Source organism: Mytilus californianus, unplaced genomic scaffold (genome assembly GCF_021869535.1).
Source record: "Mytilus californianus isolate M0D057914Y unplaced genomic scaffold, xbMytCali1.0.p SCAF_5, whole genome shotgun sequence".
NCBI classification, from domain to species: Eukaryota; Metazoa; Mollusca; class Bivalvia; order Mytilida; family Mytilidae; genus Mytilus; species Mytilus californianus.
In genome coordinates, this window is record NW_026262701.1 from 64,139,609 (window position 1) to 64,166,884 (window position 27,276).

General features: G+C 32.6%; 1 protein-coding gene across 2 annotated transcripts in view; it reads left to right on the forward strand.

Annotated features, from left to right (window-relative positions):
• The window catches only part of LOC127701140 (ranBP-type and C3HC4-type zinc finger-containing protein 1-like), a 494,271-nt gene that overhangs the window by 425,526 nt on the left and 41,469 nt on the right, over window positions 1–27,276 (forward strand). For both annotated transcript variants that reach the window (XM_052204944.1, XM_052204945.1), the window contains one exon: window positions 3,235–3,346. In XM_052204944.1, coding sequence (XP_052060904.1) covers window positions 3,235–3,346 — 112 coding nt within the window. The remainder of the gene's footprint in view (window positions 1–3,234; window positions 3,347–27,276) is intronic.

The window sequence follows — 27,276 nt, forward strand, 5'->3', positions numbered from 1 at the left end:
GCAGCTGCTTTGTTTCCGTCATCCATTTGTCAATAACTATACTGTGGATTGTGACCAAATTTTGCGAATCATCAACAATGCACCATAACTTAAAAATAGAACAGATATATACCAGATAAAAGGAGTCACCTTAAAACTATGATATTTTGGGGGAAAATTACTTAAAAAATTAACAAATATTATCTCCTGTAAGAATTTTTGAAATTATTGATATCATTAGATTAATTAAGCAGTATAACTAAACAATATTGCTTACCGGTAAGTGCTCAAATAACAGATTTCATTTGACATTATATCTTGTGATATTGCTTTTAATATGACCAAAAAGAATTTTAGCTTGTGTAATGGTATCACCCTGTCATTCGTCTGTGGACGCTTCATTGTCGTGTTCTAACTTGAGTTTTATTGAACAATCATTTTGAAATTTTGATATTATGTTTGTTGGCACAAAAAGAAGTTTGGTATTGATTTGGGATAGTTTGGCTTGGTTGTTACCGAAATAGGTGCCAAAAAGGGGGAATTTGTTTATCAATTCAGGGCAAAATCGTGTGTCGACATGTTTCGGTCGTATTTTGGCTCTTCAAAGCTTTTTATTAGTCCCCTACCGGGGAATTTAGGATTGCAATTTTGTTCCAGTCTGACGATTTTGTACTGAGTTATGGTCCTTGAACTTAGAAAATTCACTGAAATAATCAGTTGTCCGCACGTATTTTTGTCATGCTTGAAGATATTGATTTCATGATTGGTATATAGTTTTAGCATGACAAGTTACAGATCAAGTTCGAATTTTGTTCCGGTCTAATGATTTTGTGCAGAGTTATGGTCCTTGGACAGAAAATCTCAAATAATCAGTTTTCTTCACTTTTATTTCGTCATGCTTGAAGATGTTGATTTGATAATTGGTATATAGTTTTATCATGACAAGTTACAGATCAAGTTCGAATTTTGTTCCGGTCTGATGATTTTGTGCAGGGTTATGGTCCTTGGACTTCGAAAATCTCAAATAATCAATTTTCCACATTTTTTTTCGTCATGCTTGAAGATATTGACTTGATATTTGGTATAAAGTTTACACCATGACAAGTTATAGATCAAGTTAGCATTTTGTTCCAGTACAATGAATTTTTAACCGGTAGGGGACTATGTATTGCCAGGCAATACTCACAGAATGCTTGTTCAAATTAGTGATCTCATTAAAAATCATTAAATAAATAATCAGTGACACTACATAATGAATAAGTATATTTGTAGGCAATCTGCAGGCTGACATACAACAAAGACTCAGCTGGAGACAGAGGGACTGCACACTATTTCAGGAATCTCCTAAATGCCAGGAATGTGAAGGGTGAAGTCCATAATGCATACCGGCCATTCAGACTCTTATACTATACAATTTTGGATGCTATGAGTTGTGCTTTATTTCTTCAAAAATTTGACAAAGGTTTTGATGACCAAATACCATTACCAGATAGTTTTGTATACTCCTCATCAGATGAAAAAATCGACTGGCTAAATAATATATGCAAGGACATTTTGGAGAAAAATTTCTTTGAGTCTGAGAATGACATAATGAAAGAGTTGAGGGAAATATTGACAGATGACACTCATCCTGAGAACTATTACCTTTCCAATATACATGAAGGTGATGGGAGAGTGAAGTGTCATTATTGTGATAAAACATATGCATATGTTGGTTCCCTTAGAGTTCATGAGGAAATGGTTCACAATGCAAAACCTCCTCTTACAAATAGTTCCAATACTATAAAGTATATCTGTCTCTGATGATATTCAATCCATGGATTGTTAGTATATTAGCGGCCGACAATTTAACATGAAATAAGGACCATGCATGAATTTTCTTATTAGATCTTGAAGGGAAAAAAATCGATTTAATGTCATCTTTTAGTTTTTAATTTTGAAGGGTTTACTCGTCTGTAGAGTTACCGTTCGATTTAACTTTGCATTGCGCATGCCCAGTTTCGTAACATGTTTTCGACCATTATGAAAGTGTGGCTGCCTTAAGATAGATTTATACTATACTTTAAATTGATTTCTACCAATTTTTGGCGTTTTAAGCGCTTAGTCAGCTTTCCTCGTCACTCGGCGTCCGTCGTCGTTGTCTTTTAAATTTTGCAAAAATCTTCTCCTCTGAAACTGCTTGGCCAAATTTAACAAAACTTGGCCACAATCATTATTGTGGTATGTAGTTTAAAAGATGTGTTCGATAACCCCGCCTGTCAACCATCATGGCCGACATAGCTTAAAATAGAACATGGGTAAAATGCAAGTTTTTAACTGGGTTTTGCGAAGTAAAAAAACAGTTATCGATTTGGTGTCGTACGACAGGGGGAGGCTGCCAACAGTTTCCGTGCAATAACTTATGAACCGTTAAACCAATCCTTTACAAATTTTAATATTTTGATACTTTAAATAGCAAAAATGATCAGCAAGACAAGATCTACAAATAAGTCAAGATGACCGAAATAGTTTTTATTAGAGTTAGTGCCCTTTAATGACGATGTTAACCAATTTTTGTCTCGCATCAACAAAGTCGAAAAAGCGAGACTTGTGCGTGCTGTTTCCGGCGTCGGTGGTGGCGGCAATAATGTATTAGTTTGTGATTAGGTCAGTTTATGGTGAACCACCTGTGGTAGGTCAATGATATGTGGTATGCAGTTGTATGAGCATTCAATTGGGCTCATCTCATTTCCATAGGAATTATTTGGCCCCGACCCCTCAGTCATGGTCTATTGACTTTGAAACTTTTGCTTAGTTTACATATATTAGTTTGTGATTAGGTCAGTTTAAGGGGAACCAATAGTGGTAGGTCGATGATATTTGGTATGCAGTTGTATAAGCTTTGGCATATCTCATTTCCATTGATACAATTTGCTCTTGCCCCTTCAGTCCTGGTCTATCAGCTTTGAACTTTTGCTTAGTTTACATGTATAAGTTTGTGATTAGGTCAGTATAAGGGGAACTATTTTGTGAAAATCAATGATGTTTTGTATGCAGATGTATAATAGTTAGCACATCTCATTTCCATGGAGATTATTTGGCCCCGCCCCCTCAGTCATGGTCTATTGACTTTAAATGTTTTGCATAGTTTACATGTTAAGGTGAGTGATAAGATCAGTTTAAGAAGAACCATTAATGTTAAGTCACTGATATTTGGTATGCAGATGTATTGGCATTTGCAATTATCATTTCCATGGAGATTATATATAATTGCAGGGAATGCCTGAAGGGAGCTATTATACACAATGAAGAGGCATATCTTAAATGTCCTTATCATGACGACAGTTATTCATGTAATGCATCACTTCAGGACAGGGAGATTAAAGCTGTAAGTATAATAATATAAGCCTTTGACTTTTTTCTCAGCTGTTACGATTGAACACATATTTTTAGTCTTGGTAATAGTTAATTTAACAACATAAAGTTAGACTTAAAAAAATCTTTTACGTTCTTTCAAAGTTCTAGTGATCAAATTCATGTTCAGGTCATGTCAGACCGTCAAACGCATGTTAACTATATATTTTTTGATTCTTTAGATTTTTCCTTTCGGGTAATATTGTTCCTGCAAAAGTCTAAGGAACGTCAAATATTTTCGCACATCAAGCATAACTGCATAATTATCATATGAATTGGAGATATCATATACGGATGTTAATAATATAGATTCTACCACTGCATGGAGTGTGATACATTTTTTCCACTCGACTGGACATTCAAATTTTCAAATTTAAAACGCAAGGCTTCCCGAGCGTTTTAAGATAGATTCATGGTATACCGCCATCTTAGATTGTACAATCTCAATACAAAATTGGTCTAGTTATTTGCCCAAATCTGCAAATTTGGAGACAGATTTGCAATTTAATGGTTAGATTGTTTATTTATATAAAGAAAACTTGGTTATTTATTGTATTATTCAAAATATTTAAACAAATATCAAATTTTTATGTTTTTAGAATCATTTTTTTCAAATAAGCCATTTAAGGGGAGATAACTCTTTTAGTAAAAAAATATATACTGGACTGATAGGGAAATTTTTAATTTTTACTTGTAGCAAGAAAACAAGTTCGGTGACACCATTTTTTCTTTTTATTTTCTTAAAACATATTATGAAACCTATCCTCTTACAATTTATTTCAAAATTCTATCTCATAGAATTTTTTTTATGCACACAAATGTGTTTTTTCATGAACAATCTAACCAAATTTAGGCAATTTTCAACGACTCATAGCTTGGAAAATAGCACGGTGACCCATACTTTTTATTATATTTTTGAAAAAAGCATAGTAAACTCTTCCTTTTGGCAAAGTATGAGAAAATTCTATCTCAAAAAGTATATACTTATGAACTACCTTAAATATTTAAAATCTAACTGTCGAGAGTAGAGAAATATCGTATTGCACAAGATTTGGTGGTGGAATCTGTATCTCTAATGATTTTTGGACAATATGTAGACAAACTTAATCCTTCTTTTGCAATAATCTGCAAAAGATGTGTTCTTTCTATGTGACGTCATCAGGCATGGTCGCCTTTTTTAGTGACGTCACTTAGGAAATTCAGAGAAAAGCAAGAAAAGACGTCATAATTGAATTTTGACCATTGAAGAACTGGGTTGCGTTCAATATCGTAGCGGCTACGTAGTGCTACGTAGATTTATGACTATTGAACGAGTAGCTAGCCTAGCTGCTATCAATATCTATGTAGCAGCTAGGCTAGCTACACGTTCAATAGTCATAAATCTACGTAGCCCTATGTATCCGCTACGATATTTAACGCAACCCTGATATCAAACGAACCACACGTTGAATGAAAAACAAGTTGCTTTCTTAAAAAAAAGAAAAGCAACACGTGAACCCGAGACAGCTGACTGGTCACCAAAAAAATGTTGCTGATTTTTTTTGGCTTTAGATTTGAAATAATTGACTGAATAGAATAAGGTACTTATGATGTTAAAACACCTTTATTGAAAATATGTAATTGTGTGTAGATTCTTACACAAGTCAATTAAAAGCACTTTTGGATTTTAGTTGTAAACAGAAAAGGGTATACAGCTACTATATGAATTTACCTTTTAAGGCTAGACTATTTTACATCAGTTTTTCTTCGTGTTTAATATACATACAAAGTCCTAATCCTATTCAATTCTTAGTTTCTGCAAACCGAATGTCTAAAGCAAATTGCATAGACCAATCGCATTATAAAATTTTAGCACTCAGTTTGCTAAAATAATCTGGATGTATTTATTTCATCTGTCATATCTTCATATTTTGTTTCCTTGATGGCTTTAATTATTCTTATAATCATTATTGAAGCTGTCGTCTGTACTCATGGTAGATTGTGTATATATATAGAGAAATTGAAAGTCCAATTTCCATGTGAAGTGTAACTGTGGCATGCAACTTATGTCATGTTTTGTTTTTGAGAGTAACACACCAGCTTCATTGGGACCTCTTATATACTGACAATTACTTTGGTCTTTTAAAACATCTCAAATTTTAAGGATTTCCTGTAGTTACTTTAATCAATCCAAATATTCTATAGAAAAAACTTAGTTCTGAAGAAGTTTTATGAATACCTGAATATGCTCTCAAAAAAACCAATTAGTATAAAAAAAGATATGTACCCTATGTAGATATATAAAATTGTATAGATACCAGGATTAAAATGTTGTACGCCAGACGCGCATTTCGTGACGCTCGAATAAAAAATGTTAAAAAGGCCAAATAAAGTACGAAGTTGAAGAGCATTGAAGACCCAAAATTTCAAAACAAAGGTTTTGCCAAATACATCTACGGTAATCTATTTATTCCTTGGGAAGAAAATCTTTAGTATTTCGAACATTTCAAAGTTTATAATAGTACAGTTACTCAAAAAAAGAAAACTAGAAAAGAGAAACAGTTAGAGGTCAGAATACCTTAACTTATGATGACCATGATTCAACGTCACATGTCCAGCTCTTACTGCCATGTCCTGAAAATTTACAGTCCGCGAGTGAAATTAATATTTATGCATGCACGTGGTTTTCTTGCGCAGCGCAAGAAATAGAAAATGGAAAGCATACGCACTGATACTCTGGATTATAATACGCATTTGCATCATCTCGTATATTTATTCTAGGCTCATATCTAATGCTAGTTGAATTCGGATATCAAACTACCTACCTCAAGTGTTTTGACTCCGGATTCATGGGCATTTAATCCAAAATTTGTGTAAACGCAAAAGGGTGTAATATAATGTAAATAAACCAAGACGGGTGTATGATAGCTGGTCAACACAATGAATACACAATTTTCAAAATCGCACCACATTGAAAAGATTAAGATGCTATAAGATCAAACTATTAAAAACAAAACAAAAAGAATTGAAATTTAATCAACATACATTCCTGTTAATGAATCATTTCCGAAATTTTGAAAATATAATATCAATAAAAATAAACATCAAGTATTTACTAATGGACATTTTATTTCTTAAATTAATCTCTTCTTCAAATCTATATTTCCATTATATGAATATATTGCTATACAAAATGTAAGCAGATACTTATAATACCATACTAAAACGGAATTAAATAATTTACGTAGTATTTAAATGATTATTGTAAAATATTAAATACGTTTTTTTGTGAGATGCAAGGATTTAAAATCGTTGTGAAGTATTTTTTTCATTCACTACAGTTAAAATTTAACTAACTTATGTGTTCGCATCCCTGATAATTGGTGCTCATATGTTGCATAAAATTTTCATAAATGTATTCACTGTTCAGACATGTCGGACATGATATAACATTATACATTATATTCTATTAATGACAAATTAAGTCTCAGTTTAAACTTAATAATGTGTTAATGAAAATTTTCTTGGTCTGTTAGTGTATCTTAATGAAATTAAATATTTTGACAGAAATATCGTTTTGTTTAATTATAATTATGCTTTCCGACCTAAGATAAATATTTATAACAGAAATATCGTTTTGTTAATTTTCTTCTAGATTACTTTTACATAAGGTCACGTGGTAAACGTTTAGAAATAATCAGATTATTCTGAGACATAATATATAAGTATACTATTCCCAGGTTTATTGTCACAATGCTCAATACACAATAGCACGTTGTATTAAATACTACACACACAACGCGCACAGGGGCCGCCTCAAAGCATGAATTATATAATTGCGTTATCATTATACTTGATATTTAATAAACATTCTGATTATTTCGCATTATTAGAAACGCAAATGTTCTGCCAAAATGCAAATAGGTGTCAATATCTAAATGAATTTTTACTGCAATCAGTCTTTATTTTTATTTTAATATTGCGATCTATAGATGAACATTGATTGTTGAACTATACAATGTCACGTGGTAGCCTATCCATAGAGGACCGTATCAAAGACCTAAACAACTACCTGTATAAATGATCGAAACTTTTCGAGACGTTCCGAGAATCTTGTTTCCGAGGATATCGAATGGCCCATAGAAGCTTCCAAAACTCACCAATATAACAACCAATATTTTCCCCTCCCATCCTTACTTTGTATAATTTATATAATCCTACTTTTACTATAGTAACCGCTTATACTTTACAAGAGTAAGTTTGCCTTGGCATTAAACCACCAAACGACATGTCGCCTTGGCATGAAGAGGGTAAAAAGGTCCATGCCCAATGTAATAAAAAGAATATTTATAACACAGAATTAAAAAAAAAAAATAAAAATTTCAGTTATGCATAGAATTATGTATTTGAAATAAAATCAAGCAGAAATATAAACACACAGTTAAAAGTCTACCGTTTAAAATATCCTTCATGGGACTTGCTGAGTGTTTCAATGACGTTATGTGAACTGTTGTTGTCAAAACCTACAAAAAACAGTATAGGATTTATTGTTCTTTTATTAGCTCACCTGGTCCAAAGCCTCAGTGTGAGCTTTTGTCATCATTTGGCATTATTCGTCTGTCGTCGTCGTCGTCTGTCGTCCATTAACTTTTAAAAAGAGTTCTGAAAATGTGTCCGATGACCGCACCTGCCAACCAACATGGCAGACATGGTAAAAATAAAGCAATGGGGAAGGAACTCTTACGTGGGAAAAAATGTGCAAAATGATAAGATCTACCTTCAGTCGTTCACATCAAAACTGTCAAACGACTTCTTGTATGAGTTATTGCCCTTAAAATTGAGGCGAAAGATACAAAAGGGATATATTCAAACTCATAAGTCGAAAACAAACTGACAATGCCATGGCAAAAAACGAAAAACGACGAAAAGACAAACAATACACAAAACACAACAAATTAAACTAAATACTGAGCAACACGAACCCCACCAAAAAAAAGGGGTGATCTCTAATGGCGAATTTTACCAATTTGTTTCATTTATGCCTTGTATCTTGAAAATTTTAATAAATAGACATAAACTGTATGTAGCAAAACTGATCCGCAAGACAAGATCTACAAATAAACCTCATGGCCGGAATCGTCTGTACGCTCCTTATTCGAGTAATTGCCCTTTAATGGCGATTTTTGGGTAGTTGAGCTGCCCTTATTTGCTTTTTGCCTCGGGAATACTGAAATAGGAGCCATTGTTCTTATCTAGTGGTAGGTTATCTATAACTTATTGAACATTTTTTCATACTTTAAATGTTAGAATACAAAAATGTGCCTACAATATAAAGCTTAAATGATCGTCGAACAACTCAAAACAAATGACGTTTCACACAGGAAATAGTACACATTGGAAAGTCTTACATTGTTTAATATTTTGTGTGCTTTTGCTCAAGATATTAAAGAACAATTGTATGAAATAGTTCATTGCCGAAACTTCCTATATACAAGTCGTTTAAATTTGCCAAATGGCAAAAGGCGCATGAATGTTGTTTTGCGGCCATTTCAACTAGAAGACGAATAAATTTGGAGGATTATGATGATATAAAGGTAAATATTCTTGATTATTAGTTTCTTCTTCTTTGTTTTTTTTTGTATTTTTTATTTTAGCTGAAAGAACTCCAAGCATTGAGATACATAGATATAATCATAATCTAAATATTAATTGAACTCCGGGTGCGGGATTTTCTCGCTGCGTTGAAGACCCATTGGTGGCCATGGGCTGTTTTCTGCTCTATGATAGGGTTGTTGTATCATTGACACATTCCCCGTTTCCATTCTCAAATCTAATATTGAGTTTTTTCTATTCTTTTATTTTTTTTTCATATCCAACTAAGTAAGACATCACGTGACTTCGATGACGTAGCAATCCGCCATCTTTAGTAAATTTGTCTCATAGAAATTGCATAGGCCCTTCAATAAACTTTAATTTTTCTGTTCATCCGACCCGTTTTCTAACTTTTGCTGCTCTTTTCTTTGTCTTCGAACATAAATCTTTCTTAAAATGCTGACCCTGACAGTTTAAATTTAGATGAAATTACGTCCCTTGTAAATTGTAAATATTACTCTTTTTCCACTCCTCTGCCCGTTAACTGTATTGTCAAACTAGCAAACCGTCGTCTTCTTATACATCAATTTCACAAATTCCTTAAACAAAGGTATTAATTTGCAGCTATATTGTATTATCTGAAACAAACATGTAGCGCTGCATCCTATTTTTATACGACCGCGAAAACTTTGCGTTCGTATATTGCTATCACGTCGTCGTCGTCGTCGTCGTCGTCCGAAGACATTTGGTGTCCGGACAATAACTTTAGTTTAAGTGCATGGATCTCTATGAAATTTAACCAAAAGGTTCAATACCACAAAAGGAAGGTTGGAATTGTTTTGGGGGGTGATGGTCCCAACCGTTTAGGAATTAGGTGCAAAATAGGGGCCCAAAACTAGCAGGACAATAACTTGTGTATAAGTATTTTGATTGCTCTGAAATTGTACCACAAGGTTCAATACCACAAGTAGAAGGTTGGGATTCATTTTGGGGAAAATTGCCCAAACCGTTCAGGAATTAGAGGCCAAAAAGGGGCCAAAACAAGCATTTTTCTAGTTTTCAGACAATAACTTGTGTTGTGTATGGATGTCTCTTAAATTGTACCACATTTTCCAAAAAGAAAATGTCTTCAAATATTTTTTTTTGGAGCCCCCGGGGGGAGGGGGGGTAAAAAAAAAATCCTCAAGATTTAAGAAATTATCAATTTTCCAACAAAAAAAATTGGGGGTCACAATTTATTTTCCTTAGTCTTTGTGTATAGTCTGAAAACAGATTTACTAAGTATTGCGCAACAGCACAGTGTATTGCACAACAGCAAGAAATCTTCAATTGAATATAAATTCAAATCAAATAACCAATTTCAAGTTCTTTGACTACATTTATTTTGTGTCAGAAACCTATGATGTGTCAAATATTTAATTACAATCCAAATTCAGACCTGTATAAAGCTTGAATATTGTGTCTATTTTTGCCCCAACTGTTCAGTGTTGGACCTCTGCGGTCGTATCCAGCTGCGCTCGGCGAAGCACATTTATTAACAATTTATTTCGTTGGCAAATTACGTCCCTAATCGATGAACCATGAATTTTTCTACGTTGTCGGTATTTTTCAAAATGGCGGCTGTGTCATTTATCGTGTTCATACTTCAGATTTTTATGTTCTCATTATTTATTTGGCAAATTTCTGAAGGTTGCGTGTTTTGACCATGATTATTTTTATAGAAGCTTTTTTCGATGCAAAGAAATAATTTTGTTACAGTCCATAAATATTATAGCATCTGCATTAAAATACAGAAAGGCACAGACATAAATATATACACACCTTTGTACCTTTGTACCTTTGTCTTCGGGTCATAAAATAAGCCATGGCTTCTACTGACCCCTCATCTTGGAATGTCCTAATGAAATTTCTTATTGCATAATAATATATATATTATACTTATTAAAAAAATAAAAACGTATATAGGTGTGCACAACTTAACAATTAACACGAACTTATAAATTTATACGGGTTCCAGTTTTCGTCATTTAACGCAGACTTAACTACTATTCAAAGACTTTGCCGTCACTGTTAAATCTGACAGGTTATTCCACTGATCCACTACTATAATTGAAAAAGTATTTAGTCTATGTATCGTCCTACACTGTTTCTTAAATAGTTTTAAAGAGTGACCTCTAATTGTATTAGATGGTGCTAATGTAAAAAGATTCATCCAGTTGATATCATCAATACCATGTAACGCTTTGTAAACTTGAATCATGTCGTTTCTGTCTCGACGACATTCCACACTGGTTCTCCGTTAAAGGGCCCATTTTATGACGTTAATTTGTCCCACCGAAAGAAAGCAAAACTAACGACTTCGAGTTATATATACCCGTAGCTTGTTATACTTATATCTGAGATTTTTATATTTCTTTATTATCTATATTTTTAATTTTTATAAAGTTTAGTACATGTTGCACAACGATAGTGATCGGTACGGTCGTCTAAATATTTTTTTCGTAAACCTGTAATTTCCGTTAACGGAAAAAAGACCAAGCAGGACAAAATATTAAGCACAACATTGAGTGTGATATGAGTTTAATTTGATTATAAGGTTACCATAAATAATTTTGTTTATAACTATGGTCATTTATTCCAAATCATATCAGTCTGAAAAACTAAACAAAGTTGAAAACTGCAGAGATTTGTTAAGCATGTAATCTCCGTGGAATGGTCTATTCTAAATAAACACCTATTTTGAAAATAAATTTTACATCCAACAGATCGATATCGGTGTCAACATTTAATTTTAGTACAAATTCTATCTTCAGATACACGTATTATGTTTTATAAATGACGAAATCATCGAAATGTAACCTCCGTGGAATGTAATCTCCGTTGACGTTTTGGTAAAGAGTGCTTTCTATCACGTCCGCACTTCTTTCGAGTATGGCATGCCAAATAAACATATTAGATAATTATTATGGATGGCGAATATATAACTTACAGATCAATAACATACATTGTAATTATCGACATAAGAAGACACCATGTGACAATTTTTATTAATCAATTGTTTAAATGTAATACAGTTGCGTTTTTCTCAGACCTAGAAAAAAACCGAACCGGATGTTTTTATAGAGAATAATACATGGCAAAATCCGTATCACATGCCGTATCATCCCGAGATATCAATATCAGCCCGAGGGATGAAACGGGATGTGATACGGATTTTGCCATGTATACGCTTTATCACAGATTTAAACAGGAGAGTATATAAGAACTGCTTACTGATCGAAAGCACCTGGGTTACCTTCAGATTTATTTATTTTGCCATGTTTTAAAAGTTTTATCATATATAGGAACTGCTTATTGGGTTACCTTACAATTTAGGTCCTGTTGTCCATAGAAATATTTTGCTTATCGTATTTTTTGTTTGTTTGTGTTTTGTATGGTAGTTCATTCAGTTTTTTTTATCCTCCTATAGTAATGTTGTACTATATAAAACACATTCTGAATAAAACCTGTTAATAAAAAAATAGCAACAATAAACCAAAAATTTAATAACAAGTAATACTATACTGTAATAAACAAGAGACTACTTTGAGACTGGTGAGTAAAATGTGCACTTTTGAAATATAAAAATCTAGTTTAACAAACATCGGACTTCATGTAAATTTAGTCGGAATCACTACTGTCATAAATGAGAAATCCGAATAGGGGTGCGATAAAGGGTAGGCATGCGATAAAGGGGTGTGATAATGGGTGCGCATCAAAGTTGAGCGATATGGATTAAACAGCAGGCTATTTATCAAATATTCAAAACTTCTGTATTTACTACTAAATATAAATTATGATAAATATCAATATTAATGCAAGTAAATAATTTTAACCTGTTTTCAATATTCAAGATATGTAACGTTTATTATTAATATAAATTTGATACCGAATTTAATACGATATAACAATTATGCAAGTAGCCTTTAAATTGCTCTGCCTAATGAGTTTTATATCATGTTGCACAGGGAAACAAGCTTTTAAATACTTTCTTTCATTTAAATGAAATTACGACGTCGGCTGAGAGGGCATGGTATATATTGTCCGTTACATTTATTAACAACACCTTGTACAAATATTCTTCTCGAAAATTAAAACAGTTAAATAGATCAACAAAACTATCCGTCACAATATAATATATATGACGGTCTGGATTAGGGGAGAGGTGTCTACATTTCTGTATTCTGTAATTCTTTAGGCCATTTTTCTGTAAATATGATTATTCTGTAAAATTCTTGTGTTCAGATCCTGCATATGAACATTTCCTGTTGTATCATTATATTGACATGATAAATCTTCTTGTCTGTATCAACGACATACGTATGACGACACTACCCCGTACCCCAACCCCTTTTTTTTTTTAATCTGTCACTGTACTGCACAAATGATACCATTTATCAATTTTGATTAATATCTGAATATCGGATTTAAACCAAACGGGGGAGAAAAAGACCATTTTAATTTCTTCGTGATAATTTGGATATCTGGGATAATAAGAAGAAGTTAAGATGACATGAGGTATATTTGATCATATTTGGTTTGTCATATGAGGTACTGAGAAGCTGAACATTCAGTTTTATAACAGAGAGTACCGGTAGTTAACCGATATTAAGAGAAATCTGAAATCCGATAGAGTAAGAATTCGATCACCAGAACTAGATTTAATCCTTGATTGCCCAACTGTCCAACAAAATATTAAAACATTGCCTATTAATCAATTGTTTTGGAGAATATTAAAATATATTTAAAATTTATTGGTACTAAAAATACCCCCAAAAATTCTTAGACAATGTCATCCGTCCTCAAGCATCAGTCTTCCAGATCTTACCAATTAATTGGTTTTTTTTTTAATTATAATGAGTTATGGATCTTACAAATATGAAACTGAAGATGTAGGAACTTTGTCGACGAAAGAGCCGTTTTGATTCTGCAATTCCTTTCAATTCCCTTTAATTATCCATTGATAAATTTTGAAATTATCGGGCAAAGTTAATCTTCGACTGATTTGGCTATTTTTTATGTCCTTTTTGGTCATATAGCTCATCAACTCTTTCTGTTCTTTTACATCCTTGGCTTTCAAATATTCGGCGCTGGGCGTAAATGATGAAGATAAATCCAAAATAGCGCTTTGGAACGAAATGATCCGTTAACTCGTGCTAGATCGTGATTTTGGAGAAAAATGCCGATGCTTATGAATGTATATAATTTGCATCGCTAATTTCAATAAACCGGTTCCGATTACGACCAGTTCAACATTTCATTCCAAATGACCTACTTGTCTATTGTCAATTATCAATAATAAATTTGATATGCAGAAAACGCAAAGTTTCGTTATTCTGTAAATTATTTATTTCTGAAATCAGTATTTTTTTACCTTATTCTTAATTTTTATACAATTATTTTTTTTACACCCCATTATTTTGTATTCTTTATTTGATTGCCTATTTTTCTTCATTCTTTATTTTTTTTTTTGGGGGGGGGGGGGGCATTATTTTCTATTCTATAAACCACCTCATATATCTTGGGTTATTTCAAATACTGAAATAAATATCAGATATTCAAGCGGAATAGGATACATAATACTACTGGGCCTCGGTGGCCGAGTGGTCTAAGAAGTTACTACTGTAATCACTAGCCAGTCAACACTGAGGTTGTGAGTTCGAACCCCGCTCGTGCGGGTGCACTCGACTCCAATCTTAATTGACTAGGATCGTCAGTTTTCCTATCGAAGGTCGGTGGTTTTCTCCGGGCACTCCGGCTTCCTCCACCAATAAAAACTGGCCGCCACGAAATAGCCCAAAAGCGGTGCTTAAAAGTGGCGTTAAAACACCAAAAAACAAACCAAATCATAATACTACTAGTATAAGAGTATCTACAAGGAGAAGCTGTTTAGTTGGTCGTTTTTAGTGGTCTCTTTTAAAATTAAAGTCGGTGAGATTAATATGCTACAACCAACCAACAAAGAGGGTTGCCTACTATTAATAAAAAAATCTATGGAAAATGTTTTTATATTTTATTTTTAGCTGTTTGTGTTTGTTTTTGTCGTCTCTCTCTCTCGTCATGGTTTTGTTTATTTTTATTGGAGTTGGTGTTTTTTTAAATTTTAAAACAACGCATGCAATATTTTATTTATTGTTTGAAAATTCTTCTCTTGGTCATAATTCCGCATGAAATATTTGCCACTGTACGTTCAGAAAACAACAATCAATCAATCATTTCTCCTCTAAAATTGAAGTATTATAATAATTTTAAACATTATCAAAAAGTGATTCGTTTAATCCTTTGATCTGATATAAACACGTCTCGTCACTCTCCTATATTAACATTTCAAATTTCCAATACCAAGGAAAAAAGTATTATTGAATATCAAAGGAAGTAACCTATCAAAGATTCAAGGGTTGCGTTTCGTCTACAAAAGAAAATTCTTAGTGATGAATGCATTATACGCCATTCTTGTGCATTTTGAAAATATTTATAAATATTACCACATCAATGATAATTCATGGTAACACAGATTGGCAAACTAGATGATGATGATGATGATGATGATGATGGTGAGGTGGAGGAGAAGGAGGGGAGGAGGAGGAGGAACATTCAGCGGCGAATGATATGCATATTCGGGTCGAAAGCATGTTAATAAGATATTAATATTTATTCTGCTTTGTACAAGACCAACACGCTGAGTCGATTTTTTTGGCGTACTAGTTCACAAGGAAACAGTCCACAGGAAGATGTATCACCTTAATTTGTGTTAATTTCAACTCATAAGAAAAGCGCACATTAAAGTTTTTGAGAATTAATCAAGATAACAAAACACCGTAAAAATAATGATTTCAAAGTTTTTAGCATTTTTGGTATTGAAAATCACGCTATCAGATAACGTTCGACGTCAAAGGAAATAAAATGACGTTAAATGTATTTTTTTGACATTTTTTCATCTAAACTGTCTCGATCATTACAAATTAACGGTAGTATATTACATGCTGAAATTTATATGTTGGATAGAATATACTATGAGGATGTTCCATGTTCTTTATTTACAAGTTTTGCTGCAATTTATATTTTATCATTTTTTACTCGGACGTTGGGCGCTTTACCGGAGAACCAGTGTCCAACGTTGGCATTCCCAATGAACGTAATCTATCCTCATAACTTAAATGATTTATATCCTTAACGAGTTTAGTGGCCCTTCTTTGGACATATTCCAATTTACGAATTTTAATGAAGTTTGTCAGACAATCAGTTAATTTAATTATTTTTCATATAAAAGAACATTTTTCAAATTTTAGGTTATATGTGTGATATGTATTCTAAATCAACTATAACATTTTTCATTTCAATGCATTTGAAATTTCACGGTAAATTTAGGTCTCAAAGAAGTCCAGCCAAAAAAATGGCTCCACTTCAACGTTATGACGTAATAGAAAAACCTCTTGAAAATGAAAATAGCTTTTCAAGACGTCATAATTATTTGGACTAGAACGTAATATATTTATTGAGATATGAATAAAAGAAAGAAAATATAACATCATTTTTCATGACCGATTAACAGAATCTGAGGCCTTTTTAAAAAATTGTACTACTCAAACCATCTCTCTCCTCTTCTCTCCTCTCAAACTGCACACTTTTTTGTCAAATAACCAGATCTGGCATTTCGCACCACAAACAACTCTCCACCAGAGACCAAATGAGGTATAGTTAACAACTGTCTTCGTACGGCCTTCAGCAATGGGCAAAATCCATACTGCATAGTAAGCTATTAAAGGCCCTGAAATAACAAATGTAATTCAAACGGTTACAAACATCTCCGCAAAATATAGGATGTGCTATTCCGTTTGTAATAAGTTTTCTACACTTACAGCCAAACTTCCAAACCAAGTCTTTGTATCTATGAAAAAATTTAGTAAAGGTTTTAAGTGATTTGTGGTAACGAAATCCTTGACTTAATAATTTACCAGTAATACATAGATTACGATCCTTGAAATCCAAAATGTCACTACAGACACGCGCATAGCGAACGAGTTAGGATATATAAACACCGTAAATTGGTGCAAAAGGAACATTGCCGTCCGAAAAAAGGTAGATTAACAATAGAGAACGAAAAATCGTCCTTTTTGTCGTAAATTTTTGTGTAGAGTTTCCCGTGTAAAACAGAATCTAGGAAAGCACAGTTATTGCTGTTTTGTTTGATTTATTTAAAGTAAATTCGTTTTGGTATATTTCGGCTGTAAATTTTAAAAATTCTTGATTATTTAACGAAAAAATATCATTAAATTGAATGTAAGTGTTGTGGAATTGAGGCAGGTCTTATTACATGAGTTTGGCCATAATATGTGATTCAATTGATGCCAATAGGAATACCTACAACGATAAACTTTATTGCCGAAACGAACATAAATGGTGTCGAGGAGAAAAGGAGTAGGCCCGGTAAGACCCCTTTTTGGCCCCAAAATATAGCATTTTTACAAATTTGGTAAAATGTAAACTTTTAGTATTGGAAAGAAGAATACTTCTGTTCCATAAATATGGGCTGTTTTTGACAATACAATGCACATGCATCAGGTAACAGCATCATGAATTCATGCAAAATTACCGAAATCTTCACAATTTTAGCATTTGTGATAATTTTAAGACGGGTTTTGTCTAAAATGGAAGTGGCCACATTTGTGTTCAGTCTTAATATTTAAATATATGTTGTATTTGATGATAATACATAACATATATAAAGGTTGAGACTGAACACGAATGCGGCCACTTACATTTTAGACAAAAACCATCTGAAAAGTGACGTTTTATGGCATATTTGATAGATTTTTCATATGTAAGCTTGAATTTGAGCGTCTTTAATGACCAAATCAGTCCAAATCTTTTACATAAACTACTTGAATCGACTGTCAAAAATCTTTCATTAGATGTACTTCGAATAGTAGGCCAAAACTAGCCTTACCGGACCTTCTCCTTTACAGCTTTAATCACCAATCACGCTTCCAGTAAGTATATTAAGCATATTTACTTTTCTCATTAGAGAAGAAGGCTTTATACGAGTTGCAGAAAATTAATTCGAAATGAGATTTTTTTAAACGGCCATTAAATTGAATAGGTATACTTTAGCTTGATAAGATTGTGTGAAGTGTAGAAGTCAAAGCTGTCAACAGAATTAAAAGGACCATCAAAAGCATGTAATTTATCTAAAACATCCAAAGAATTTTTTACATTCCAAAAATAGTGGATTCCACTTTTATCATATGTTTTATTACAAAAGCTGTTAAAAGCACAGAAAGATTAGTAGTTAACATTTTTATGTGTAGTTTAGGTTACCAATACATAGTCGGGACCTTCAAATGTTCTTAATAGCCTTAAGCTGAGATGTGATAATGATATGATTGATCATTATTTGACTCTCTGTGTAGCGCAAGGAACTGAATGTAGAAGAATTTATAATTTCATTCTTAAGAACGAACTTCCGTGTAGTATTTACGTCATACCACCAGCGCATTGTCGGCTGCCTTGATGACCGGTACGAACACAAACGCTTTGCGAGTACTTGAGGTTTGTTTCTTATTCTAGAAAAAGGCGTATCATGTACCCTTATATTTATTTCTAAATTATTTTCAATATATGATATTCGAATATCCACAATATTCATACATTAATTTAAATAAGAAACAAGAGATTTGTTATCAGATTTTTACCGTTTACACCAATTTTTACAGTAGTATAAAAGAGCGTCTTTATTGACCTGACGACACTGTTTCCAATCTATTTTAGATGGAGAACGATATTTTTATTTATTGGTCCTTTTTTCAAAAAGTTTGAGGTCCCCGTAATAATATGGCCATAGGGAACATATGTGAAATTCGATGATTTAAAGTGTCTTGTTAGAGGAGCATTATTTTCTATACTAACGTATGGTGTAACTGATGTATAATTAAAAATTGTATGTAAACAAAATATTAGGTGGTTCTATGTTATCAAAATAGGAAGGTATACATTTTTAATGGTAGAGTCATTAAATATACTAGATAAGTTGATAAAATCAATACCTCTGTTAATATATTTAATTTTCAGAAAAAGCAGTTTATGATATTCAGGTTTATCGATACGCGGGAACAGCCTATGGTGACAAAAAGTTGTAGTTATACACGTACAACCATAGAGTGGGCTGAAAAACGAGACTGTGTCACACTGCATGAACTAATTGATGCCTACCATTGTTAGCTAGGAGATCGTCAAGTATATAACTTATACGATGTTTAATTCGTTGATTTCGATTGATACGTTTTCCATGAGACCTATTATTACCTTGTCTTTTATCAACAATATTCATGATATCAATAGAGGAAGTTTTAGATATGTTCCAATAATTTAAATTTAGATGTAACAGGTCTTCTGATTGGCTGAAAGTTTTTTGTCTATCAGCTCATAGACATAGTTTTGTCATGTGATCATGACTTCATCAAAGTTTTTTCATGATTTACTCCTTAAAAATGGAATTTAGAATGAAATTATAAGGACTGATTGTAATATTTTTTCTGTCTATTGGAAATAACCCCAAAAATGTGGTGCACACTTTTAAATAACCCGCTACGCGGGTTATTCAGTGTGCATCACATTTTTGAGGTTATTTCTTCATAGACAGAAAAAATATTACAGTCATTCCTTAATTGTCCCATAGTATTGTTATTTAGACCAAGATGATATGCTGTCTGCAGTAGTTTAATCCAAGACAGTTCGATAATTTTACGGGAATCTTCAAATTGTTTATGTGATTGTCCTTCTTGTTTCTGGATTGTTTCGAGTGGTTGCAATTTTATAAATTTAATATTGTGATTATGTTTTCTTAAATGTTGGGGATTTATAGTTTTGAATTTTTAGGTTTTCGGAAGCGATTTAGATTTTCCTGTGTTCTTCTAAAAAATTCCCGTCCCATTTGTCCTACATATTGTATACCACACTCTGGCTTGGTTCAAGTAACCAGATAAATAATGCTTTATTTTTTCAAGCTGTTGACCTAACAGTATTATAAGAAGATAATCTAGAGCATGTTTATTGTTTTCTGGCATTGCACAGTAATAATAGTGGATATCCACACGCATTTTTGTTGGCTGCAGCGGAATTTTGTCACATCTGTGAAAAGTCCTGAATTCAGAAGGGGAATTTCGCTTGACGGCCTGTTGAATTTGTGTTAGGAATGCGTTTTTTTTTAGCACGTGAATATTCTTGAAGTAATGGTATATTTCTTTTTCTTTCCATTTCTTAAAATCATGTTTATTTAAAGGTTATTGAGAAAATTAAACGAGGACGATAGTCATAACATTGAATAAGGATTCCAATAACAGAATATATATATAAAAACAACAGATAGAACAGTCGAAAAATTCTTATAAAACTATAATGAACAGCCCGACAGAAAGACGTCAGTAACATATAACAAATTCAGGGCAAATACAGAATGATATAATAATTCGTAGTAAAACCGTATAATAACTATTTTTGTTTGTATTTATTTCAGGTAGATTCCAATTTTTTATCTAGCCTGGAAGTGACAAGACATACATGTATGATTCATGAAACTATCTAAAAGCTGCATTGACCAGTCACAAAAATTATTCCATGACAACAATGAAACTCTAGACCTTTATGAAGAGTAAAGTTACTTTATACCAAGAAGGATTACTAAGCAGGAGTATTTTGATAATGAATTTTCAGATTTTAATTTACTGAATACATTTTTATACGACCGCAAACAAATTTATTTTTTTTTGGGGGGGGGGGGGCAATTTTTTTTCCTCAAAAGAAAATTATCTCAAATATTAATTTTTTGGAGGGGGGGGGGGTAAAAAAAAGAATTTTGGGGGTGGTCAATTTTTTTTCCTCAAGATTTAAGAAATTGTCAATTTTCCAAAGAAAAAAATTGGGGGTCACAATTTATTTTGCTAATTCTTTGTATATAGTCTGAAAACAGATTTACTAAGTATTGCGCAACAGCACAGTGTATTGCACAACAACAAGAAATCTTCAATTGAATATAAATTCAAATCATACAACCAATGTCAAGGTCTTTGACTACATTTATTCTGTGTCAGAAACCAATAATGTGTCAAATATTTAATTACAATCCAAATTCAGACCTGTATCAAGCTTAAATATTGTGTCCATTTTTGCCCCAACTGTTCAGGGTTGGACCTCTGCGGTCGTATCCAGCTGCGCTAGGCGAAGCAGTTTATTGTCACTTGTTCTTAATATCTTGGGAAATAAAGAAAAACAAAAATATTAAAAAAGGAAGACAAGCATATTCGTATTTATTGTTAATTTTATAAATTGGACACTTATTTATAAGTCTAAGAATAGTAAAAAGTTATATACATATATATATACTGTATCAATTGCTAAGCCGATAACATCGGCATTGTGTCAAGTGTCAAGCTATCCAGCAATTCACATCCTGCAATTCTCTTCGTAAAAAGCTATCCTACAATACGTCATCCTGCAATTGTGTTTGGATATCTACTGGAGCGACAATTTTATTTTTTTTTCAAAATGATGGTTTTTATAAGACCGCAAAAATTAAAAAAAATTTTGGTCGTATATTGGTATCACGTCGTCGTCGTCGTCGTCGTCGTCGTCAGCGTCGTCCGAAGACAGATGGTTTCCGGTTAATAACTTTAGTATAAGTAAATAGAAATCAATAAAAATTTTAACACAAGGTTTATAACCATAAAAGAAAGGTTGGGATTGATTTTGGGGGTTATGGTCCCAAAGGTTTAGGAATTAGGGGCCAAAAAAGGGGCCCAAATAAGCATTTTTGCAGTTTCCAGACAATAACTTGTGTTTAAGTGTATGAATCTCTCTGAAATTATACCACAAGTTTCCATACAACAAAGGGGTGGTTATGGGGGGTTATGGCTCAAACAATTTAGCAATTAGGGGCAAAAAAGGGGGAAAAACAAGGGTTTTTATGGTTAAAGGACAATTTAGACAATTTAAAAGTAGTGTAAGAGAGGTAATCCAATCCATTTATAGAATACTGTTGTTTATATGTTTGATTACCTCCCTTACACTGCTTGTAAATTATATATTAAGAAATGATGATTGTCTTGAGATGATTATCTGTAATTTTTTTTTTAGAAGTTACTATTAATATTAATTTTCACCATGACTGTATGTCATTTTATATTTTAATATTTTATGATGTATTTAAATGAGTAGTTATGGCTGCAAACTCCATTAGAAATTTGAATTGAGATTATTTTTGGAATAAGGGAAAGGGGGAGTTGAAAAAAATTTGGGGGGGGGGGGGGGTAAATAAGAATTTGTGGGGAGGGCTACAATTTTTCTCATTTCAGATTTCAGAAATTAAAAAGAAAATTTCTTCAATTTTTTTTTTTTGGGCGGTGGGGTTAATATTCAACAGCATAGTGTATTGCACAAAAGCAAAAAAAAAAAACGGGTAAATTTTTTATTGGGGGGGGGGGGGGCAATTCGCAACAGCATAGTCATGATAGTGTATTGCACAAAAGCAAAAAATTGAATATAAATTCAAATCATACAACCAATTTTAAGTTCTTTGACTACACTTATCCTGTGTCAGAAACCTATTATGTGTCAAATATTTAATTACAATCCAAATTCAGACCTGTATCAAACGCGAATAATGTGTCCATTTTGGCCACAACTTTTCAGGGTTGGACATCTGCGGTCGTATCCAGCTGCGCTCAGCGAAGCAATTTATTTACTTTTTTGTTCGAAAAAACGACTTAAATAGAAAATCAAAGATTCGTATATCCCATTAACAAATTTATAACTTTTGTTTACAGATTTCTAACTCATATTTACGGTTTTGTCTCGCCTTTATATTTCAGAAGGTAGAAGACCTGGATGCTTCATACTTTGTATGCAGATACCTTATGTTACGAAGTTTCCGTCTGTCATATGTCTATTGTCCTTGACCTCATTTTCATAGTTCAGGGACTGCTTGAAAAAAAATTATAATTATTTTGTTATGTGAATTTCTCACTTATTATGAGTAATAGGATAACTATATTTGGTATATGGCTTCCTTGCAACGTCTACATGTCCGTCAGACAGGGTTCACCTGACCTCGACCTAATTTCATGGATCAGAGATTAAGGTTAAAGTTACGTGATTAGGTCCGTTTCTCAGATACTATAAGCAGTAGGTCAGCTATATGTGGTGTATGGAATGATTGTAAGGGGTACGTGTCAGTCTGGCAGGTTTCATCTGACCTTGACCTCATTTTCATGGTTCATTGGTCAATGTTAAGTTTTTGTGTTTTGGTCTGTTTTTCTAATACTATAAGCAATAGGTCAACTATATTTGGTGTATGGAATGATTGTAAGGTGTAAATGTCTGTCTGGCAGGTGTCTCTTGTCCTTGACCTCATTTTCATGGTTCATTGGTCAATGTTAAGTTTTTGTGTTTTCGTCTGTTTTTCTAATACTATAAGCCATAGGTCAACTATATTTGGTGTATGGAATTATTGTAAGGGGTACATGTCAGTCTGGCAGGTTTCATCTGACCTTGATATCATTTTCACGGTTCATTGGTCAATGTTAAGTTTTTAACCGGATTTTCGAAGTAAAAATCGGTTATTGATTTGGGGATGTACGGCGGGCGGGCGGGCGGACGGGCGGCTGCCAAACAGTGTCTCTTCAGTAACATGAAAACCCTTTGACAAAATTTTTTCAAATTTAGATATGTTGTTTCCTGCGACTAAATGAAGGTCACGTTCAATTTTCACGAATTTAGCTTTTCTCGTTTGTGAGTTATTGCCCTTTTTAATATCCATAAGTGGTATTTTTTTGTGATTGAGTTATTTTCCTTTGAACAGAAATTGTTAATTATATACATAAAGTTTGATTACACTAAGCCTTTATAGATAATTTTCACCTGTTTATATGTCCTGTTACGGTATCAGTTTACTAAACATATGGTTAATGTCTTATCTTGAGTGACAGATTTATTTGAAAATTTTCTGTTTTCTAAGTGTTGATGATTAAAAGCTATATAGGAGTAAATATAGTTAGAAATTTACTGTTCATTATTAGACATTTTGAAGATAATTACAGATAAGTTTTATCGATTTTTAAAAGACATTGTATTAATGATAAATAAAATTTTTGATTTATTTTTTTCTTTTCTTTGGTATATTGTAAATTGTTTGTTATTCTGTAAAAACTAATTTTCTGAATGCTATATATATTTTTTTGATTAGGTGAACTCCTTTCAAAACATAGCTTATATTGTCTATTAATAAACATATATTTAGATTTCTGATTTTGGGCCCAGTTTTCAAGTTGGTCCAAATCGGGGTCCAAAATTAAACTGTGTTTGATTTCAACATAAATCGAATATATATAGGGTTCTTTCAAATGCTGAATCTAAACCTGTATTTATTTTCATTATTAGTCAGATAATACCACATCGAGGTACAAAGGGTCCTAAATTAAACTTTTGTTTAATCAACAATTGAATTCTTGGGTTCTTTGATATGCTGATTTTAACAATGTTTGAGTGTTAAATCATATCTAATTTTAGAGAACTTAGTCATCACTGGTTTTTGTTATTATATTATTGATTATAATTTGAAAAATTACATCATATCTAATTTTATAGAACTTAGTCATCACTTCACTGGTTTATTGATTATAATCATATCTATTTATCCAGTTTGAGTTATTTCCCTTTGCACAGAAAATATATGGATAAAATTAAATTGTGTTTCATTTCAACTTAAATTAAATATATATAGGGTTCTTTCAAATGCTGAATCTAAACCTGTATTTAAATATTAGATTTTTGGGCCCAGTTTTCAAGTTGGTCCAAATCAGGGTCCAAAATTAAACTTTGTTTGATTCACAAAAATTGAATTTATGTGGTTCCTTGAAATGCTGAATCTTACCATGTATTGAGAGATTTTGGATTGTGAGCTCCTTTATCAAATGGGTCCACATTGTGGTCCAAAGGGTCCTAAATTAAACTTTTGTTTGATTTCATCAAAATTTGAATTTTTGGAGTTCTTTGATGTGCTGATTCTGACAATGTACTTAGAATTTGGATATTGGACCATAATAGGTAAATGTCCAATTTCAAATATTTCAGTTCTTTGACCACTTTCATTTTGTGTCACAAACCTATGCTGTGTCAAATATTCAACCACAATCCAAATTCAGAGCAGTTTTAAGCTTAAATGTAGTGTCCATACTTGCTCAACTGTTCAGGGTTCGACCTCTGCAGGAAAATCCGGTTTGCTGTCACTCTGACAGCCTCTTGTTGTGTTTTGGTCTGTATTTCTAATACTATAAGCCATAGGTCAACTATATTTGGTGTATGGAATGATTGTAAGTTGTACATGTCTGTCTGGCAGGTGTCATTTGTCCTTGACTTCATTTTCATGGTTCATTGGTCAATGTTAAGTTTTCATGGTTTGGTCTTTTTCTTGTATACTCTAAGCAATAGGTCAACTATGTTTGGTGTATGGGATGATTGTAAGGTTTACATGTCTGTCTGGCAGGGTTCATCTGACCTTGACCTCATTTTCATGGTTCATTGGTCAGTGTTTAGTTTTCCTGTTTCAGTCTGCTTCTTAGATACTATAAGCAATAAGGTCAACTATATTTGATGCATGGAATGATTGTAAGGTGTACATGTCTGTCTGGCTTAGTTTATATGACCTTGATCTCATTTTCATTGATCATTGATAATTTTAAGTTTATGTGATACTTGTAGTAAAACTTTATCTTTAGGACTATCAACATAAAACGAATCATGGTTAGTAAAGCAGGCGAGACATTTCAGCGTGTGCACTCTTGTGTAACTAGCATTTACAATAGAAAAATCATAATGACGATTTAAACAAATTATTAGCTGCCAAGTCCATGATGTGATTTGTATTAACGCCTTTTTAACCCACATTTGCGATTTTTAAACCCACATTAACGACTTTATCAATGTAGAATTTTCGTAACTCACATTTACGGTTTTATAACCAGCAATTTTAAAAGAAAAACGTGATGACGATTCCAATAAATTCCGTTATATTTAGTCCATTAAATTATTCATATTTACGCATATTTATCCAACATTTGCGATTTTCTTTCTCATATTAACAACTTAAAGATGTAAAATTTTGGTTGCCATTCATATTCACATCTAATACTGACAATTAAACTTCTATCTACAACTCATTTTTGCGATTTCTTGACTCATATTTTTTAATGAAAATTCATCACAACATAAAACGATTTTTTTCTTATAACTTCTTAATTTACATTTGCAATTTTGTAACCCATATTTACGAATTAAATGTATGAAATTGATGTTAAACTTATCTCAACATCTTTTACCGACAATTAAATTTCTGTTCACATCCAAACTCATTTGTGACCTTTTGAAAATTATAAACGACATAACAACTCACAATATTTAGTCGAAACAAAAAAATTGCAACTTTGATATTCATGCTTGACCAGCAATTCATATTAATGATGTATAAAAAGCTAATTATCTATAATACAGTATGATAGTATCGAAATTCTGGCAAAACAGTTCTTATGAATCATAACATTTCGTCCAAAACATGGAAAAAAGGCATTGGAGGTACCCACTTTCCAACCCATTGTCTCGGCAGATTTTATATGACCGCAAAATTTTTTGCGTCCGTATTATGTTATGGCGATGTCTGCGTCTGAAGACATTTTGGTTCGCAGACAATAACTTGAGTATAAGTGTATGGATCTCTATGAAATTTTAGCACAAGGTTTTATACCACTAAAGGATGGTTGGGATTGTTTTTGGGGGGTATTGTCATAGCAGTTTTGTAATTAGGGACCAAAAAAGGTCAGTTTTACTGGTTCATAGAAAATAAATTGGTTCGCAGACAATAAGTGTATGGATCTGTATGAAATTTTAGCACAAGGTTCCATACCACAATAGGAGGGTTGGGATTGATTTTGGGGGTTATTGTCTTAGCCGTTTTGTAATTAGGGGCCAGAAAGGGGCCAAAAACAATTATTTGTCTGGTTCACAGACAATAACTTGAGTATAAGTGTATGGATTTCTATTAAATTTTAGCACAAGGTTCCATACCACAATAGGAAGGTTGGGATTAATTTTGGGGGTCATTGCCCAAACCGTTCTAGTACTACAATGGTATAGTATCGAATTTCTGGGGTAAGCATTCGTAAAGGCCGAAAAATTTAGTCCAAAACATGGAAAAAAGCCAAATGCTATAAAATGCATATATGGGGTACTCACTTTCCATTGTCTCTACAG